Source organism: Anneissia japonica, unplaced genomic scaffold, assembly GCF_011630105.1.
Source record: "Anneissia japonica isolate Jap-2015-1 unplaced genomic scaffold, ASM1163010v1 scaffold581_len1011336_cov187, whole genome shotgun sequence".
NCBI lineage: Eukaryota > Metazoa > Echinodermata > Crinoidea > Comatulida > Comatulidae > Anneissia > Anneissia japonica.
In genome coordinates this window covers 217,457-240,206 of record NW_022723686.1, presented here as the reverse complement: position 1 = coordinate 240,206, position 22,750 = coordinate 217,457, and the positions used below count along the sequence as shown (strand labels likewise).

The following is a 22,750-nucleotide window of genomic DNA, read 5'->3' as shown; positions in this document are numbered from 1 at the left end:
TTCAATATGGCCCATGTTTATGGAAAGAATACAGCAGAAAAAATGTTTTCCTGCAACCCTGTCAGCATTTGAAAAATTGTATTACAAAAATCATGCATTTCTTTATGCATAAATCTCTGCATATGACAAGAGTGGAATACTGTATGCTCTGTATTCTAAATAATAAGTGGACTGTAATTTTTTTTTGTTTCATTCATCTCTGCAGTGTTTAAAATTTACGGCCATATAGGAGTACATATTCTAAAAATGTTCTCACCTGAGCCACAACCATGGTGGGACTCAGGTAGTGGGACTATCTCGGGTTGTATCACCCACTTCACCACCAGAGGCTTTGGCCATACTACTATGTAACTCAGGTTTTCATCAATTAATTGAATTTATGAACTGTTTAACTCAGTTACTACCTGGATGGGACACTGTTTTGGGAACTCTGTATACTCGAGTGAGTAATTTTGTGCGGTTGTGTCTAAAGTCATCATTGGTGTGAGTCTGTTGTCACTCCACACCTTTGTTTGTTTCAGTTGCTGTGCTCGTGTGTCTTCGAAGACACCCTAATTAAACCATGAGCCCAGTGTACACAACTGGCTTGTGTGTACTTTAAAGTACACAGAGCATCCTTTAAAAAGAGTAGACAGTTACTTCAGTTTACTGGTCCGCCCAGTCTCTGTTTTTCAACAGACAAAAGAGTGCTTATCGGCTGATCGGACATTTAAAGACCCTTATACAGTTGAGTTGGACCACAATTTTTAAGGCAACTCTACCTTTAAACTACCGTACTAAAATCATTGGTAGATAGCTAGGAAAAAGCAGGCAGGGGTCTCAAGTCTCCCGAAACTCCCGGGAGTCTTCCGGAACTCAGGACGGCCTCCGTCACTTCCACAAGCAAACAAGAATCTCCTGGAAATCAACTATGTCCGCAAAATTATAGTTATTCAAATTTTTTCTGAACTGCTGTATTATCAATTTTCTAATGGAAGTCAGTGCTAATTGGGATCACTATGTGAAGCAAAATAAAATTAATTGTGTTAAGAAAGTTCATTAACCAGTGTTAGGGGGCTGGGCTGCTGCCCCAGTCCCCCAAGATATTTTTAAATTATAAAAGAAAAATGGGATAGAACAGAAAAATTAAATTAATTAATTAATTTATTTAGTTATCTGAGAGGTGCCATAATCATAAATTTTCTTACCTCTGTTTCAACCATGGGGTGGGTCTAAAGGTGGTCTACTGTAGACCCTACATCTGTGAAAGTCCCTCCCTCTCCCGGAAATGACTCCTTCTAACTTGGAACCCCTGAGCACGGAAGAAAGAGTCAGGTGAGGTATTGCCTCTAGGAATGCAGACCTCTGTAGAAGTCTATAAAAGTCAGACAGCTGTTTGTTACTACTGTATATTTTTATGGTCTTATCGTAAATACAGTGTTACAAAAATATAACATACTGTATAAGTCGGTCCTGCTTCTTTGAATTACTTTTGTGTTGTTTGTACGATTTAAAGTTCAAGTCAATATAAAATATGTTTGATATGATACCCTACCGAGTACCAACTTTCAGGATCTTTTTATGACATATACATGACCTATTAATTAACATGCATATTTTTATGTCAGGTCAAGTTAGTAATTGCATAGTTAAATGTTTAGTACTGTAGTGATGCTTGTTTGTGCCACCTGAGGGTGCACTTCTCATAGCTCATTAAAATTCCATATTCTTTTTTCAATATAAACAAGGTGTTTTTCACACCATTGAAATGCATTCCATTCATTAACTGTTGCTATTGTAATACTCTAGATTGGTGTTCACAGAAAGAATGACACCACTATACAGTGGTATGATTTTAAAACAAAAAATTGTGAAAATATGTGTGTTATAAAAAGAGTTTTTATGAGCTTGTAATATTTTTTTTTTATTGGAATTCAACTATAGAAAAGAAAGTCGCAGCACACATAATCTGCCAAACTATCCATGCGTAAGTTTTGTATCACATGGTATTTGCTGTTCTGTTATTATGTTTTTACAACGTGGTGCGTGATGTTGCATGCTTTGTATGATAGGCTGTCAGAAATAAGATAGGCTGTCAGAAATAAGATAGGCATAGAATCCTTATACAGTATATAACAACTTATATTCAAAAACCGTAGTTCTACAGTTTCCTTATCAATTTATTTCTCAATGAGTGTTTTTTTTTCGCTCAAGTCAGTTTGGATGAATGTTATGGTAGGTAAGATGTCAAAGTTGACTGCAATCAAAGCAAACTTGGGCTGGCCCAGGTTTGGCTTACGTTCAGATATGAAGTTGTGTCGGCTCAAGTCAGGCCTAGATCCAGCATAGCTCAAGTCAGGCCTAGATCCAGCATAGCTCAAGTCAGGCCTAGATCCAGCATCGTGGGACCTGTGTCGGAAAGTCAAAAGTTGGACTAAATTTAGGTAAGCTCAGGGCTGGCTTAACATTTATTTATTGTTCAGACTTGAAAATTACCAACGCTGGTCCGGTCCTGAGGCAGCCCTGAGCCTATGTACTTAAAGTGTGATTGGGCTCAACATTGCCAACACAAAAGGCATAGGTTATGAGTTTTGCTGGGAGCAGACAATCTTAAATACAAAGAACCACCCACCACCAAGCTACAGTAAGTGTTTTTGCAACATGGTCTTAATACAGTATAAAGATTTTATAGGCTTTACAATTGTAGGATATATTATCTATCCATCTATCACTTAGTATTATTTGCAGAGGAGTGATGGGGCATCTAGATGCATGCTATTAAGATATATGTTGTAAAATATGATGGATAGTATTTTAAAAAGCATGTAGCAATATGAAATTCACCTACTTTAATTTCTATCTATATTAGATTTTCCTTGCAAGAGTGGAATTTGAAATCTAAAACCAAATTGTGTAATACTAGTACAGTGCAGGAGTACTGTACATGGTTTATAAGTAGCTTCTATTTAGTTATGATTTTAATATCATCAAAAGGCATTGGTTGGCATACCATAGTGTGGCTCTGCTCTACAACATCAAAAACAATAAAACCCTAATAGGAGACACATTTTGAGACCGAACAAACGCGTCCCCCTGAATAGTGGTTGGCCGTAGTGTAAAAGGATAGGCTTCATTTCCCTCACTTCTCAGCCGAAAAAGTGTCCACTAGTAGTATCCCAAAGGAGGGGTTCTGCTATAGCAAGTTAAGTAGGGCCTACAGACCTCAGTATAAGCCCTCTCCACTAACTTTTGCTATATTCAAGTAATTTTTGCTGTATGAAAAAAGTTCCACTAGAATATACTGTAAACCTAATTGCAAAGCAAGTTTCTAGATTTGTTCTAATGTTTTGATAAGAAGAGACTTCTTTTATTCCTTGTTTTCGTCAGAGGTGGGCGGAAAAAGTAGAAATAAAAAGTTTTGTTTTCTTGTTTAGCAAATAGTTTTGGCAAAAACATCCCAACGGAGGATAAAATAAAAATAAAATGTTATTTTTGAATGTAAATTTACAGTGTAGTAATGGGATAGTTAAATGCTTTAACTTTATATAATTAGGAAGATAACACACATCTTATTTTTGGAGATTTTAAGGCAGCGAACGTGGGCATAAAAAAATATACAGTTTTTCGCGGCGGCAGGTGCGCTAATTGGTCAAAAATAAAATTTAATTTTTATTATAAATTATCACTATTGGAGGATGGCGGGTTCCCGAAACAAGTTATAAAAAAAAAGTCTTGCCTAAGGATACAGTGCCATACGGATGGGCATACTGTACGTACTACATAACAAATATCTATAACTAATGTAAAAACAAAATCTATTGCCTACAAGGCATTGGTTTAGACCAAAACTTGAGTACTGTTCAGCTATTCGGGATCCTTATCACAAGTCAGACAGTTTCAAGTTGGAGAAGATCCAAAATCGTGCAGCTCGTTTCACAGTTATTGATTACAAGCGCGAGTCAAGTATTACAAATATTTTTTAAAATCTAGGGTGGGAAACCTTAAAGGTCAGAAGGATAAAATTGCGCCTAACCATAATATATAAGGAAACGCATGGGATCATACCAAGCAACATTAGGTCTCATCTCAAACATCCCAATAAAAAACCATATTGCCACCAGGCAATCCAGTGCTTATGTTTACAAGGTCATTCCAAAAAATAAAGACTGCTACCATCATTCATTATACCCAAGGTCAATTCCCAATGGAACTGCTTGAGCGAGAGTATTCGGATGTTACGTAATATAAAATCGTTTAAAACTGCATTGGACTCAATTAATATTCATAAATTAACAACTAAAGCTCATTACAATATTTAGTTGTTACACACACCTCAACCTGACTGACGTACGCGATTTTACGTGATGATACAGATCGATTTTAGAGTCTACTAATATGTAAAAAATACATATAATATTTTTTTCTCCCGGACGAATTGTGCTTTTTTTCCCCGACGGGGGCCAGCTGTCCCCCGACGGGGGCCCTGGCCCCCTGCGGGCGATTTGTTTAAACATTTGAACGCCAAGTATTTTAATATACAGTGACTAACTCAAGTTCACTACCAGCATAATTGTGTACGATATGGTACTCAAAGATGGTTTTTGAAAAACAACTTTTATATCACTCTGTGTATGCACTTGACACAATTTATCTCGTGGTAATTAATTTCTCATTCAAGGTAATTTTTATATTACTGTATTCCCCTTGCACTTCAGTTTTAATAATGCTTAGAAATACTAGGCAAGCTTGGAAGCAGTTGCCGCAATGGTTGTGGCTCAGAATAATTGAGGTCTAGGGGTTTGAAAGTTATCTGTGCAAGTCGCTTGTGTCCTTGGGTGAGGAACTTTATCCATGTTTTCTCTCTCCACCCTGGAGTAAAGTGGGTACCATGCCTGAGGAGGTTTGAGTACAAAATGCGCTGATAAACTGTATATTTCTATGGAATTTCGCCCATAGGCTCCAGAAACTAGTGTAATAATATGGAAAAATGCTCAGATGAGATATGGTTGTGTAGAGCAGTACTTTTATAAAAATGTATTATGAATAATCCCACATGACAGTAATACCACTGGGCATACAGTAGGCTGGTTTCAGTCTGGAGTCATTTTCAGATTTTAACTCACTTTACTGGGAACTAATTTTCTGCCATGCCCAGCCTGCAGAGAAAGGTGTGCCTATTTACTGTAGTGAGCCTACGCCTATTACTGTATTCAGTTTTGTTCCTTCAATTGATGAAGGTCACATCCAAGAGGCAGTCTTCTCTAGTACTGTATCCAAATAATATGCTGAGTCTGATTGTTGGAATGTAGAAGGAGTTCTATTACAGAGGTTAATAGCATCTTAGCTTGACCAGGATCATAATGAAGATGGTGGCCTCCTCTTAATCCAGAGGTTACACTAATATGATTTATGTGCAGCTCTTGTGAAAAGAGCATTTGGTATGCTAGTGAGTTATTAGTTTGGCCATAATGATTTATTTTGGTATAAAGTAGAGCATTCTTCTTACTGAAAAATCTTGTTTTCTGGTACAATCAAGGTAAATGTACAATCGGAGGTAGAAAACGTTGCTATTATCCATAAGATACAAACAAGTAGGCATAAATAAACCAAAAGAATAAAATGACAGACACTTTTTATTGACATTTGTAACACTGCCAGTGGAATGTAATTTCTGAGTTTTTCAGACAATAAAATTGTCTTGAATATTGAGAATCGTATGACTGGACTCTGATTAGTGATAAATTTTCCATCATTAGCGGAAAGAGAAGGGCGCCACATACATCTGGATTTACTTCGCAACAGAAGGGCGGCATGTACGTCTGGACCAAGTATAGTGTATAGGTAAACTTGCCTTAAAAAAAGAAAAGGGCGCCGCATCATTTTTGCTATGCGAGTGCTCTATCTTGACATTAGTATCTTTGACACAATTCTCACTTCTGAGGTCTAAGCATTTGCAACATGAGAAAATTCTTCTGTCAATGTGTAACAGTTCTATATATACAGTATGTTTGTGATACTTGTGCCTGTTGTACATTTTGACACTGCACTTACTGTACATAGACATGTTGTATGTGTGACAGCCAATCAAAATATGGAGACTTCAGGGAATTTAGATTGTCAACATGCATAGAACTCTGCTGCCTGCTCACTTTGAACTGTACATGGAAATGTAAGACTGCTATAATTAATTTCATCTTTAACAGTAAACCAAGTAAACATACCATAGTCATGATGTTGAGATGCCTCTGCTGATAGGGATTTAGACACCAAGATAAACATCCATTCTGGAATAATTTTAATTAAATCAGGCTGTCTTTTTTTATTTTAATTACCTTGTTTATTAATATAGGTCATAAAAATAAAGTTTGTACTGTGGCTAGCCTAGAGCAGAAATCTACAGCTACTGTAGCTTGTACTGGATTATTTTTTAGTACGACAGGACTACTGTATAATCTTCCTTGAATAGCCTCTGATATTACTTTCTGCTTCCAAGGGAGTAAACAGTAAATAAATTGTAAATTCCAGTGGTGCTTTCTAATAGATAAAAATGAGTATATTGTACAGTGTTTTTAACTTTAGATCGTAAGTCATCTTGTATTTTTTCTCTGGTACCATGAACTATTTTAAATTTTGTCCATTTTATTTAAACTTTATTCTTTAATTCTTTTTCTTCCCAAGAGTATCATTAAGTAATAGGTATTATAAGTCAATCATGATGTCACTGCAACTCCCAATTTTATTAGCCTCTCCCCCACAGTCCAATCATTTTTCAATTAGTGGATGATTGGCTTGATTTTATTTAGGTTCGTGTGAAAAAAAAATTCCTCATTTTTGTCACCACAAAGACATCGCGCACCGCGATGAAAATTGGATTGTACTTGAAAATTTCTTTCGTATAGCAAGCTTAATTAGAACCCGAAGAAAGTTACTTCAAATTCAATGTTAAGTATGAACAATTAAGGAATTCATTGAATCAATGGACCCTCACAAACAAAACAAATTGAACGTATTATAGGCCTACGGCCAGGCTGAGGCCGCTGAGACGCTCTCCTCCTACTAGGCCGTAGCCTAGCCTAGTTATGAAATCATCGCACAATTTTTACCTGTCAGCATGCACCGACAAAAAAGGTCAACGACTGTATTTTCTCTCGATTGCTGAAATGTTTATTTCTTTGACGAAAGTCTATCAAAATAGCATTACAAACAAGTTCTTTTTAACACAGTACAAATTACAATAGTTATTCATCGTAATCGTACTGCTATATGGCTGATGTGTAGTTAACACATACTGCAGGAGCACAAATCAGCATACGCACAAATAAATGTAAATACGCACACAGTATACTGATCATATCACTATAGCAACCGAGGACTGCTACAACAGTTGGTTGTCAAAAACTAAAATTAAAAGATGGCAATTGGTTTATAAAGCAATTAGTAGAGCATGCATCGTGTACTAACGGAAAATTATTATACTTAAGTTAGATTTAAAGCTTTCAAAAATTTCCTTCGGCCCTTACAGGCCTCAGGAAATTTTTTCAAGCATTAAATCTAACCTTCGTATAATAATTTAATTCCTATAGTGTACTATGCGGAGCTCTGTTAATTGCTTATTAAATTGTACTCATGTACAGTATGAGAGTGCGTTCATTAATTTCAAGTTCGTATTCCTTCTTTCTTGATTGTTCGTTTAAAATATACATTATTAAATCAGTAAAACATTTTGTTTTGCCCTAAAACATCATAAAAGTAAGCATTCATTCTCAGTTGATTTCTATCAATAAAAGTCTTATGACAATTTTTAAAGGTTTTTTTGCAATTTGATAACAAAAATTAGAAGAAATTATCAGTGATTTAGAGGCAATTTTTTTTCCAAAATATTATATTTTCAGTCATCTGAAATTCAAAATTATCATTTCTGTACTCGGTTCTGCATATTTTATCCATTATCTAAGATTTTGGCCGGGAGAATGTCTCCGCTGAAGACCCTGGTTTAAATTCGGCAAGCGTCAGGTCAGTATATATCTGATATCTTGGCACCACAAACCCTTGCATTATATGGGGAGGTACAGTATAATGTGACCGCAACATGTTGGTACTGCCATCATACTGGCTGCTGCCAGTCCCCACTGACCCGGCCAAAATTACTTTCAAGTTTTTGAATAACAAAAATTTTAAATTAATACCACATATTTTAACTTGCAAAATTTGGTATTGTTTTTCCCGCCAAAATTTGGCATACCGGATATTTTTATAATATCTACTGCCTTTTTGTATCCACGAAAATATGGCGTTGGATTTACGTAGTCTGCTCATATTTTAAAACAGCCCCGAGGCGCTTAACAACGAGAAAAGAGAAGCAATGGAAAGTAATCCATGAACCTAACTTAAGCTCCTAGATCACTAGCATCGACAACCAAGTTGTACATCACAGCTCTATTTCTGGAAATTTATGGTGCATATCAAAATGCAACGTACCGCATATTTCTTCTCGGATAGTTGTGTGTTTGTGTCATTCACATGTTGGGCTGTTCATGCTAATGAATCGTTAATTATCTGCATCCATAAAATATGCATCACTTTGAAGTCTAGTTCTATTCTAGATCAACATATAGCTTTGGGCTATAAAACAATTTAAATTGACGAGTTCATCAAATTACTGGCTTTTTGAAGAATAACATACAAACCGAAATATGCTGATCAAATAAAACATAGGATTTAAAATTAGAGTGTTTATCTGGTCACAGACCAATCGCTGTACATAAATGTTGTATAGTCTTGCTACTTCTGTATGAGAAGGTACAGTAAGAAGAATTTCCGTAGCCATGGCCTACGTGACTTGGCCTACATTGTGGCGCATATTCAAAGGTTGCGACATTATACAGTAGCAGAGTTAGGAGTTGTTGTTGATCTATAATATACAGTACATCAAACAGGTCTCCCTCTAATTAAAGACCACTTTTTAGGTTTTCACGGTCTTTAGCTTTGCTCTTTATAGTATTATTAGAAAATATTTTAACAATATAGGCATTCACTTTGGCTGCCGAAATATCCTTGGTCTTTGACCAGTGGTGATCTTTTATTGGAGGGCCATATTTAATTAGAGGGAAGTGTATAAACAAATTAATAATTTTAGTGCTCCTAAATAGTGATGTCATCATATAAAACATACAGTAGCCCTTCAACGCAAATGTTCCTTTTTAAAAATAAAAAAGTGTCTGTTGCAGGATTTGAACCTGTAGCTAAAATGGCTAGACCACAAAAACCTTCTCTCATGATTTTTGTGCACACACATAGTTGAGCCATGTTTAAGCTAGAAACTAGCTTATATAGCTTGTTGTGGTACAGTCAGTATAGGAATTACACTAAACCGTGCCAGTTTCCATTGCTAAAATGTTGACAATTGGTTGTCTAGGAACTGTACTATTAAAAATAATTTTTTAAAGACATTTATTTTTATCTAGGTACTGTTAAAAATATGAATGACTTCAGAGATAAATGAATACAATAATGGTAGTTTATCACAATTTATTTATTATTCTGCCAGATTTGTTAAAAGAGGAATTGAGTGCAGTCATGAGTACAGTCATGTTCAGCTAATTTCATTAACCTTGTTCGAGATGAATTCACACTTTTCCAGTAAATTTTCATTAGGCCGACCAGCCCTCCATAAACTAACGTTAGAATACTGCACATTCGGCGGTAAAGAACAATTAAAACCTCATAAAAAAGGCAACTAATCTGTTTACCTATAATTGAAAAGGAGACCGGTGTTAAACACTCAGTACTTATCCTTGATAATGTGTTAATCCAATTAATATAGTGAGATAATGTAACGTTAGTTTATCGAGGGCGGGTTGAGCTAATGCTATCACCTGTAGCTAATATTGATGTCTTAACAATCGCATACTATTGTCTCGGCAGACATTGTCAATGTAGTTGAAAGGGTGATGCCTCTCCTTTTACTAGTATACTGTATTCAAGTGTGCTATATGCTGTTTTTTTTGTGTGTGTCTGTCACTTCTACTATACATTTTATTCACTTTGTAGGTACAGTATCATACTATTCAATGCTACCTGCAAACTTGATGAATGATCCTAGTACAGTAGTTTGACCTTTAGGGACTGACCCTGGAGTTAAAACCAATATTCACAAGCACACTAGTATACAACTCTATTAAAATAATAAGATGTTAGTTAGTTGTAACAAACAGTTTGAAATTAAGTGTAAAAATACACTATCATTTATCAAGTAATATCCACTTTTTTTGTATCAGTTGTATACTTTACATTTCAGATTAATATTTCTGGTGCTGTTACAAAATTATGTCTGTTAACCAATTTTTTTTCATTTGATTACTTTTTGTATTTAGGTGTGGTATGTGAGTATCGCAACGGTTTACCTGTTCTATTAGTTCCATTACCATCACGACAAGAGCTATGTCAGTTCACATTGAAGCCCATTACAGAGAATGTTGGAGACTTTATGAACCACATAAAATGTGAAGATGGCGGTGTTGAGACAGTTGCTGTGTACAATAACGGTGAGTTCATGTGCATTAGAATTGAAATAAAGTGAGATGTTTGGAAAATTATCTTTTCAAGATGTATTCCAAGTGAATTTATAGATTATAAATATGCATGGCTGCCACATGAACTGCACAAATACTGCTTTATTTTCTAATTATCTAACCAGCCATCAATTTTGTGACAAAATTTGCTTAGCCTGTCTTAGTCTCCTGACAGGGGACTAAGGCAATATAAGATAGGAAAATATCCCATAACCAGTGATGTGAAAACTATGAGCTGTCACTAGCTAAAGCTAGGAGCCCTACGCCTTAAAGAACCCGGGATATTTACTTACTTATAACATAAGCAGTGACAGGTTTGAGGGAATGAAACAAAGCAATAAGCTTACACCCCTAGTCTTTCAAAAGATGCAATGGGTTCTTTAAGTGCACCAAACCAGAGATGGGGTTTTTAGTCCTCATCCAAGGAGACTTGGTTCTGGTTAATTAAGGAAGGTCGCAAACCATGGAGGATTATTCCTCCATGCTCAAACCATGGAGGAATTAGGCTCAACAGTGCTGATTCTAAGGCTATGTTCACACTCACGGCGTAAGGCTGGCTTAAGGCTGGCTTAAGCCTGGCGTAGCGTACGCCTTTGTGTGTGAACTAGGCAGTGGCGTTGTTGAAGCCACTCACTACACCACGTCCTTGGCGTTATTAACGCTACCTGCAGACCCCAGATTAGCTAACGCCACTGAGCTAACGCCAGTGATGCTTGAATGATTTGACCTCATTTCAAGAGATTGACCAATCACGATTGCAATATATTAGCTACTTTGGTCTCTTTTCTGTGCTCTCTATAAATGAAATGGTAAAGGGGTTCCTTTTCTATTGCATTATACTTAGTTATAATGTATATGATTTATTCTTACGCCGTGTGTGTGAACATAGCCTAAGGCTGTATTAGTTAGCGTTGACCCTGCCTTACCACTCAGCCACTTGAGATATCCATTAAAGGTGTTATTCTAAGATGACCAACTGTGACATGATATGACATGAATTTAGATGAAATTTACAATGTATGCCAAAGTCAGCTAAAATACCATGTGAAACATCATTCAATCTGATTACAGCCCAAACAAACAAAAAAAAAAAATACAAAAAAAAAACAGGTTGACAATCTAAGACATTCTAGTCAAGTAAATTTGCCTTGATAATAGGTAGGATTACATTAATATGTTGTTGTATGAAACGAGTATCCATAATAGCCTATTCAACGTACCAGTGGCGTAGCTACGGGCAGTGAAGCCAGTGCAAAACACTGTGGCCCAGGGTCCCATTCATAAATAGACAAAAAATAATAATTTAAAATAATTTCCAACTTTAATTTTGAAGAAGAAACGGTCAGGGGGCCCCTCAATAATATTTGGTTTTTAGAGGATTATAATTGTTGATTACTGTGTTGATTTCAATTAACTGATGTATTCAAGAGAACCCCAGCCAGCCCGACCCCCTACTGTATTTTTTGAAAATCTTAAGAAAATTGTGGAAAATGTGAAATTATATTCATTATAATAAGTCTGAGAGTGCCATTTCCAGCCATCTAGAAGTGCTACAGTATTTCATAATTTTTTTTTAACCTTAGCCCCAACCATGGTGGGGCTAGGTGGTCTTCATACTTCACCTGTGAAAATTATCCTGGCCCCTCTATTTGGAAATCCCTGACCCGCCACTGCAATTGTTTACTTGTATGCAATCAATTTTCCTGATCAGTCTAAAATAACAGCTGCTGAGACATGCCTCTTTTAAAATAGTTACGAATCTGATAATCATTAGTATTTATTACTAAACCTACAATAGGCTGCTTTTAGGAGTAGGGGGTAAAAGAAGTAATTCTTACGATGAATTTTCTGAGAACTGTAGGGAATTCCTCTATCACAACAAAGGGCTCGCAGTTAATGTTTCATTGGGGCCCTTTCGCACCTAGCTACGCCGCTGCAATGTACAGTATTTGCCACTTCAGCAAAACTCCTATCCCTGGATGTGCTCCATTGACTGCTGATCACTGAAATGTGTTTAGCTCAACTGTACTGTATGGCAGGCATCAGCATTTTATGTTTTCCTTTATTGCTCCTTGAAGTACTTTGCCGGAAAAATATTCTTCCTCCCTCTCATTTTTTAGGCCAAAGGTCAGATAGACATTGTTTTTAAACACTGAAGTGAATCAGAATTGTGAGATTGCATGTGTACTGTAGTTACATGTACTGTAGGGTGAATTGTCAACATTCTACTGATAATATGTGCCAACGCTTTTTTGTATTTTTATCAACTAGTTTTATATTTTGTTACGGCAAATGCCTGGCTAAACATTTGATACAGTAGCAACAGAAAGAGATCATGGCAACAGATGTACAATTAAATACAAATTTATTTACATTAGTCAAAGTTAAAACATAACAGTAAAACAAAGATAATCAGAGGCAGTGGTCAAGACAGCATAATAAAAGTGAGAATTACCACACATATCTATAATTCAAGCAAAGAAGATGGAGAAAGCTATCAGTATCAGTATATTCCATCTGAAGGGATGGCATCCCTTCAGATGGAATAAGACTCCCCAAATATCATTTTGTACCCCAATTTATACCCTTAGATATGCAAATTAGGGCTTTCTTTTATTGGTCAATTTCTTTGACAACCTATTGTAGATTTACTACACCACACATAACTCCTGACATGTTTCTATAGCCTAGTCAGTACTGGATATCAGTAGTTAACAAACTTTATAATATGAAAGATCAATAATATAATAAAAGTAACATAAAATTATATATAAAATACTAACAATTAAGAAGGGCCATCACAATTTTATTTCACTTCCTTTGTCCTATTATGTAGTTCAGTGACAAAAGTCTACCCACGCCAGAGAGAATTAGCACAAAACACAATCAGAATATTAATTAGTCATTACTATGATAATAGTACTAGACAACCTGATGATGTATAAATAATTCAGTGAGAGCATAGAGCAAAGAAACAGACCTCTATGGTGAGAGTAAATGGCATTAATATTGTATGAATAGCTCTGGACATAAATCATGGTATATTGTTTTTACACAGAGTACTGAGTAGGGCCAGGCCTGTTCGCTGGACTCGTTGTTATTATAGCCAATCATTGGTTAGGACTAAGTCTCACTTTATCTGTGTATAAACAGTGCTATATGCTAGGTTGCATTATAATCAATATGTAAACATTCTCTGTACTTAATTGATTTGTGATTGACAGCAGTATTTTCAATTGATTGGTATTGGTGTACTGTTAGGCCTATGGCTTGAGTACCATTGAGTGTGGTTATAAAGTGGGTGTTTTACACATTAAGACATGTGTGATGCAATAAGAGTTATTGCTTCATTTGTAGTATGAATGTTGAGTCTAAGCATGACTATAGAACATTTTGAGGTTGTAGCACTAGTCTACTGTAGTATGATGGAAACATTGGAATATGAAGCATAATTAAGGTTGTAGCATGTTATATCGACCATTGAGGTTGTGTATAAAATATAAAGTCTTTGAAGTTGAGGCAGGTTATAACTTAAGATATGAAGCATTGTTGTACAGTAGTATAAAATAAAGCATTGGGGTTGTGTACTACAGTATACCATGAAGTATGAAGCATTGTAGTTCTTTATAAAGTTAGGATGGGGTTGTAGCATGAAATATTCAAAGCATTGGTGTTTATCATGGAATATGAAGCATTCAGGTTGTAGTGTAGCCTGAATGCAATGTGATACATTACGGCGAAAAAATTAAGCATGAACATTGTATAATTATAATTTTAACATGCGCCATGTATTGAAAGGTCTTAACTTTATCAGTAAACCTTTAATACATTTCCTACACAGTCTAAGCTCACAATTTCCCTACATACTTGCGGACTTCAGCTACATCTGTGATTAAAGATTACATGAGAAATCTAATACTAAAATAACACCACAAGCAGTGATGATAAATGATGATAATTGATGTAACATCACAAGTGGACAGAAATTGATTAAAATATCTGCAGGACTCAGCATGTCAGCAATCAAGGAGAGCTTTGCTTTCTGTCACGGGCTTCCTGTGTACCTTAAAATAATTATTTAATACTGCAGTGGGTACATTAATTCGTACTACCACCTCATCATTCATACAGTAGTAAGCTTGCCTCAGACTGGGATTTCGATCAAATGCTTTGCTCTTTCATATTTGCAGACATTCAAAATTTATTTTATGGTGAGCCAGATGTACAGTATCATCCATTTTTAGGTGAATATTTTTACACAATCAATCAATCAGTCAATCAATCAATCAATCAATCAATCAATCAATCAATCAATCAAACAATCAATCAAACTCTTTAATTCATTGATAAATTCCACATAAACATAACAAATAAAAGGATTAGATAATAATGAAATTATGAATTTTAAAATAAATGCAAATAATAAAGATGATGAAATGAACCTCCAAGAAACCCCATTGAACTTGTAAATAGGGGTGCATCAAACAGCCTGTAGTGCTTTTTGTTTTCATAAATCTAAATGTGGAAAAGAGTTAAACCGGTGACATGGGATTTACTGTAACACTAAAATGGGGCAAAGTGGAATTCCATTGCCAGGACACCCAAGTCACCTAGTTAATAAACAGAGGCAGAAAGGTTTGAATACTGAAAAATAATACAAATTGTAATGAGACTAAAAATCCTATTAACAATAAATGGCCTAATAATAATAACAATGAAAATATTAATGATATTTCTTATGATGCAGAAATTAACTATTGTACTAGGAAATGCATTTAAAAATAATAATAATAATAATAATAATAATAATATTATTATCAAAGCAGAAGCATGCATTGATAAGAACAAAACTCTCAACAACATTAAGTACTTTTTTTTAAACCCAAATCTTCCCCACAAGATTAATGAATGATGATTGTCATATTTATGATAATTATTATAGAGCGAATATTCAAATTTTTCCATCTTCAGGAAAGAAGATGACCCAGTAAAGGTCAAAATATTGAATCATAGCCTCCCTGTCATTAATATTCAGAGTTTTGTTCTACAGTACTGTACATGTTGTTTATTTAATCAGTCCATCTGTTGCTTTTTAGATATTGTTTCATAAAAGTAGTACACTGCCCTCTCCTTGTGTATTTTTGTAACTATTGAGAAAACGATGGGGTGAAAATGGATGACCCTAAAGCTAGCAAGAATTTTATTTAAATTTGCTCAGAATTTGTTGTGACAACAAATGCATTGGAAGTAAAAATCTCACAAAGAATGATGCAGATATAAATACAGTAGGGATTAGTTTGCCAGTACATGGTGTAAGTACCCATAGTATCATATGATATAAAATCTATCAATCAATCAAGTTTACAAGGATCTATTTAGGTGTATAGTGTACTGTCAACAGTTTGTATTATCATTTATCATTGGGTGAATTAGACGTACTGTATAGTAAAGGAATAATAAATGAAATACTGATCAATTTCCATAAAGAATTCAATTATATTCAACATATAACTTGTCAGTGGTGACCAGTTATTATATTTCATTACAATAAACGTTAACAATGCATCACCAAATTTCAAAGTACTGTAATAATTTATTTTTTTAGTTTACTTGATTCTGATTGGTTCTCAGATGGAATAATTGATTGTGATCTTAACAAATACAAGTACTCTTATTAATTAAGCTTGCTAGCAACATGTAATGAAATTAAAGTAGATGAAATTTGAAATGTTCATTACCAGTTCTCTGTTGATTGGAGTAGTTGATATGGGTTTTCAAGATTTGATCCAAGGTTTGAAACATTATTTCGTATTATACCATCTGTACGTATTCCATACAAATGATTTTATCTCATGGTTAACATCTCTGTTTTATCGCACATGTGTGTTCTATGGTACTGTACCAGTAAAAGAATAATATATTAGATGGTGACAAGATAAAGCAACATAAACAAATACATAATTTAAATCAAATAAAGAAAGAAGCAATAATTACAAATTGAATGGGTACTGTACCAAATTGCAAATGGTTCAAAGGTTAAAAGAGACACATGTCACCGTTTTTAAATTTATTTATTTATTTATTTATTTGAACCACTGGTGATTGGGGACCCTCAAAATATTAAGAATATACTGTACAGTAATATAATATGATACATGAAGAATCTTCCCATTATTAATACCAAATTTTTAATTTTTGCACCAGGTTTTGCCGATCTCTTCTTATCTTTATTAATTGCTGCTTCTGGGAATTTTGTAACAAGATTAACAGTGATGCTAATTAGTTGTGAATAGTTTATAGAAAAACTAGCACAAATAAATCAAAAACTATGTCGTAACTTCTAGTTATTGATTTTTAAAGTTCAAAAACGTATCTATTATGATTTTTATCTTAAATTACAACTACAGTAAGGTAATAAAAATGCCTAACATTTATGAACAACAGGTTTAAAAACTTATCAGCCTGGTTTTTAAATACTAGTATACTGGTAATTTATAGACAAACAGCAATGCTTGCTGTGATAATGACTCTTCTTCTTTGAAGTTTAATTGCGATATTGAGATAAGACCCTGGCAAAACCTGGTTCGCCAACCTGCCAAAATGCCCTTTTAAAGGTAAATGGAATAGTAACAGCATGACATTATTTAGTTATCTACAAAATAATGTCATACTGTTAATATTTTGTAGATAACAAATTTATTGAGAAAAAATGAAGTAAAATATAATGTTAAAAACTAAAACAAGGCTGTTTTGTCTGATGGCTTAAAATAGTCTGGAACCGAGGCTACTGTACAGTAGGTAGAAAATACTGTAAACCACAGATTACAATTCAAATTCGTAAACATCTCGTCATAGTCTTTTATCCTAATAGCTGGTGTATGGATTTTTTACTTTCTGTGTTTCCATGGTGTAATGCTATGGATCTGGTGCATTTAAATCAAAAAGATGAGCAGATAATTATTTGAAAGCCCATATATTACACAAATTAACTGAAATATCGTAAGCTGAAAATATGGTTGTTGTTTTCGATGACTGCTGTGCAAGCCTACTGTATGTTGCTAGGCCTTGAAATGTAATCCCTTCTATGGAGATTGGTTTGCAAACAACTCAATACCCATCTTACACTATAGCACTTTTTAGAAATGACTTTCCATTGAAAACCATGTTGGACTGAGGATTCTTGTGAAGGTGATTAGATTATCAATCAGGTGATGAGATGAGAAATAATATGGTGAGATATTGATAAATGTGATGAGATGTTCATGAATTTTATGAAATGTTCATGATGTTTACAAGATCATTAATTTGATGACATTCAAAAATTTGATGAGATCAATAATGTGATGAGATGTTCATGAATTTGATGAAGATCAATTTGTGATGAGAATTGGTTATGAATGTGATGAGATGATATGAATGTACAGTAGTGAGGTGATCATTAATTTGATGAGATGTTCATAAATTTGATGAGAAAGTAACACATATTACAATGTCTTAGTAGATATAGCTCTATAACTATTAGCTTTATACAGTAGTCTATCCAGGGAGTTACAACTCCCTGGTCTATCATCCTTAGTAGATATAGCACTATTGCCTATTTAACACCTACTAATAAGTAAATTTTTGGCATATTTTTTATGGTTCTTAGTAGATTTTGGCCTCATTAGCAAGCACATTAGTGATGAGATGTTCATAACTTTGATGAGACATTCATGAATATAATGGGATCAATAATGTTGTGAGAATGGTCATGGATATGATAAGATGGATGTTCAATACAGTATTAAGATGATCATTAATTTGATGAGATGCTCATAAATTTGATGAGATCAGTAGTAATGAGATTTTTGAACATAAATTTGATGAGATGAGATCATTAATGTTGTGAGAATGGTCATGAATGTGATGAGATGATATAAATGTACAGTGTATTAGATGATCACTAATTTGATGAGATGCTTGTAAATTTGACAAGATAAGTAATGTGATGAGATGCTCATAAATTTGATAAGATCAATAATGTTGTGAGAATAGTCATGAATGTGATAAGATGATATGAATGTACACTATTGAGATGGTCATTAATTTGATGAGATGCTCATAAATTTGATGGTATCAATAATGTTGTGAGAATGGTCATGAATGCGATGAGGTGATATGAGTGTACAGTATTGAGATGATCATTAATTTGATAAAGATGTTCATACATTTGGCAAGATAAATAGAGTAATGTGATGAGACGTTCATAAATTTTGATGAGATCCATATGTTGTGAGAATGACCATGAATGTACAGTATTAAGATGATCATTAATTTGTTGAGATGTTCATAAATTTGACAAGGTCAGTGAGATGTTCATCAATTTGATGAGAATGATTATGAATGTGACATAATCATGAATGTATAATATTATTTTAGCACAAAGCATTGTAAAACTGGCTTCATGTATGGGCATAGGCTGGAGGACTCTCTCCCATATCAGTGGGGGGAGGGGGTGTCATGGATGTGATTAGATGATCATGAATATAAGATGATCATGAATGTGATGAGACTGATGAAATTGGCACGATCATTAATATGATGAAGTGTTCATTATTGTAAGATGTTCATGAATACAACGAGATGTTCATAAACTTGATATATTAATGAATATGAAAAGATGTCATAATTGTTACCATAGTCAAGTGATTTTTTTTTCAGTCTTTTTACTATAGTTTATTGGCATGTACAGTATTATGGTGTTTTTGCATTAAGCAACAAAATTGCTTGTTACATTGTTGTGATTGTGAGTGTGACAATAAAGTTTAGGTCCTATAAAAAAAAATTATTAGTTATCACTCTATCTGCTTTAGGTTGGAAAAGTGATGAGGGAGGGAGGTTTTCATTTTGTTTAATTTTGCTAAAGCAAAAAATTACTCTTAGATTGTTTGCTGGTGCATATTCAAAGTAAAACATGATAGAGATACAACAAACAACATCCACTAACTATTTACTATTGTAAAATAATTAAATAAATAAATAAATAGTAAAAAAAATAATATATATTTTTTTCAATACAAGGGCAATAAACTAATATTTTTGTTTATTGAGCCTTATCTTATCTAATCAAACTTGCATGCAAGAAAATATGATTGATAGAAATGTTTTTCATAGTGCAGTACAGTTTTTGAAATTCGGATGTGTGGATTAGGAGGACCAAAAAAGGTACAGTATTGCTAGCAGGGGTTGTGAAAAAGTGTTGGTTGTCTATGTACAGTATAGCACAGTCTTCAGTTTCCTAATGAAGTCCACTGTGTGGATGAGAGCTAGAGAATAAATTATATATTGTTAGTCTCAAAAGTGCTGCTGTTTATACTGTACAGAATAAACGCGGCTATACTTTTTATTCATCAGTATAGCACACGTCATTAAGTGACTGATGATGTACTGTAATAGTTTAATCGTAAAGAGAATTGCATTAGAAATAAGAACATTATTTTTTTAATTCAATTTTTAATTTATCATCTCATCATTTTATTTAATGTTTAACATTGTAATTGCATTTTTTGATGTGATTTTTGTATTGTTTTTTTTATTGATATTCTTTGTTATTCTTAATAATTTTTTCATGAAATATTGTTTAACATTTTAAATAGTGTTATATTGTATTTTAAAATATATTTAAATATATTTACATTCTGCAATTGGCATTTTACATATGTTGGGGTGCAATAAATAAATAAATCATTATTATATGTCAACAGCATCATATTCGTCATCGTCATCTTAATTAATATCAGTGTCAAGAATTACTGTATGTTGATTTTACATGTACAGTACAAAATTATCATAACAAACAAGTCAAATAATACAATGAACCTGTAGGCTATAAAATAATATAAAGTCAGTCATCATAACATCCTCATTTTACCATCAGCATTATTTATTGTACATTTAATGTAACATTCAGCCATTTGCAACTATTACACTTTTATTGCATACTAGCCAAACTTAATTTCTTTTTAACAAAATAGGCATCTCAAACATAGTATTTTATTTCTTCATAACAGATTTCTGATTGCATTGTCCAGTATTGTAGTATATCTTTGGTTCTTTGGCCTGTGAGATTTAAAATAATTTGGGCCTATACTATTCAAACAAAATATTTGTTAATTTGTTAAAATAACTGTCTGTTTTGTCTTTCAGATGGAATCAAGGTAGCTAAATCAACCAGTATAGATGTTTTGATGAAAGAAAACTTTAAGCTTAAGATAAATGAAAGGTCGTTTGAGGTCAGCCCTCCAGAAGCAGGTATTTTGGTGATTTTTCTCCGATTTTAATGCAGAAGTGTTAATTGCTACCTGTTTTCATTTCGTGTACATTATATTCACTCTGTGTTCACTTGTACTTTGGGTTCTATCATATTTGAAAATATTTTTGAAAGTTGTGAATTAGCTAAGGTTACGAGTAGACACGCAAGTATGAGTTTATAATTATTGTAAGAAATTCATAATGCGAGAAGCCCAGTATACAGTAAATATGAGATTTTCGTAAGTTTGACATGGTTATGAATGAGATATTGATTGATGAATGAGATATTGATTGATGCATGGAAGAATACAAAATTCTCATTGCTTGCGAGATAATGTGAGAAGCTTATGAAGTTGAGAAAGATGCTCATCTTTTAAAGAATTTGATGAATGTTTGCATAAGAATATGCTCTGAATTAAAATCTTTTGATTTATGAGAAAATGCGCATCAAGCCAAGAAGTTTATGAATGCAAGAAGGGATTCTCCTAAAATGCAAGCTTTTACAAATGAAAGCAAATCGTAAATACGAGCAGTTTATGAATGTGTGAAAGTGCTCATAAATGCATGAAGAATGAATGTGAGAGGAGGCTCATAAATCTGAGATGTTTATGACTGTACGAACTACATACACATGATTGATGAAAAGCTCTCATAAAATATTCATGTTAGAATATTTGATTAAATACTTAAGTGCCAAATTAATAGCTTTGTTCCATGAAGCATGGTATTCTGAAAATATTGTAAGTCTGAAAACATTCTAAAAACACCAAATTTATCCATCAGACTTAAGTATGATTTTTAATAGATGATGTTGATCAGGTGGCTGCATTCAAAATTCTTTTCTCGTTGTAATTTTTCCAGGGGGAGTTTAGCTTCTCATGTGCCAATGTTTGAAATTCAAACTCCATCACATCATTATATTTTAATTTTACTGTATGAAATCAGAGATGCTGTAGTGATAAAGATGTATATGCATACGAATGATTCTAAGTATGTTGTGAAGACCTACTTCATACAGTGTAATGCATCACTAGTCAACTACATAACATTCAACCTACCTTTCTATTCGGAATTTAAAAAAACTGCAAAGCTGTACATACAAGATAAATAAACATAAATGGAGTTGAATAGCTTGGTGGTAAAGATCCTTGCTTTCCAATCCCAAGGTCCACGTTCAATTCATGTGAGTGTTGCAGGATTTTTTTCTCACGACCAAAACAACTCGAAAGATCCACTGATTAATCTAAGATAAGATTATTATGATGATGACATAAGTAATGTTGAAATATTGAATCCCGACACGATGGTATGCATTTCGATACTTGAGTATGTATTATACTATCAAAACAACTCCACCCCCTAAACTTCATAATGAGATTTAGTTTGTGTAAAGAATCATCTGTGTATGCTTGCCTTGTGTTGGATTGTCTGCTACGAGTAGGACAGTGATATAGTTGCTATTGACAATTCTTGCTGCATGTGTTGTGTATATTTGCCTAAATATGAATATAAAATTTTGTTTAAATCCATCAAATACACATAACATTCATGAATAGAAATTAACCATCAGTATTCAATGTTAGAGGATGTACTGGTATGTATTGGTATTTTCTTTAATTTAAGTAGGCCCTATTTTTTACTCAATACTGTAATACCAAATCCCTAGTTTCTATTTTATCTCCTGCTTATTCATTTGGTGACACTACACCTTTGCATCGGTGGCACTCACAGCCATAGTGTGGTCATACAAATTACACAAGAGAAAATGGTGAAAAAAAGTCTTAACTAGCAAAACTTAACTAACAAATCAAAACAAAAAATATTCTGAAAAAGGAGTCAGATAAATCAAAAAGCATATAAAAAAGCAAATTAAGCACCAAAAAACTTTTGTATGGAAACAAAGCAAGCAA

The 22,750-nt window shown here is 33.8% G+C and overlaps 1 protein-coding gene across 1 annotated transcript in view; it reads left to right on the top strand.

Annotated features, from left to right (window-relative positions):
- Nucleotides 1-22,750, top strand: part of LOC117112335 (calcium uniporter protein, mitochondrial-like) — a 52,775-nt gene that overhangs the window by 24,602 nt on the left and 5,423 nt on the right. Inside the window, exons 4-5 of the mRNA XM_033255409.1 lie at nucleotides 10,353-10,523; nucleotides 20,736-20,848. Of these exons, the coding sequence (XP_033111300.1) occupies nucleotides 10,353-10,523; nucleotides 20,736-20,848 (284 nt within the window). The remainder of the gene's footprint in view (nucleotides 1-10,352; nucleotides 10,524-20,735; nucleotides 20,849-22,750) is intronic.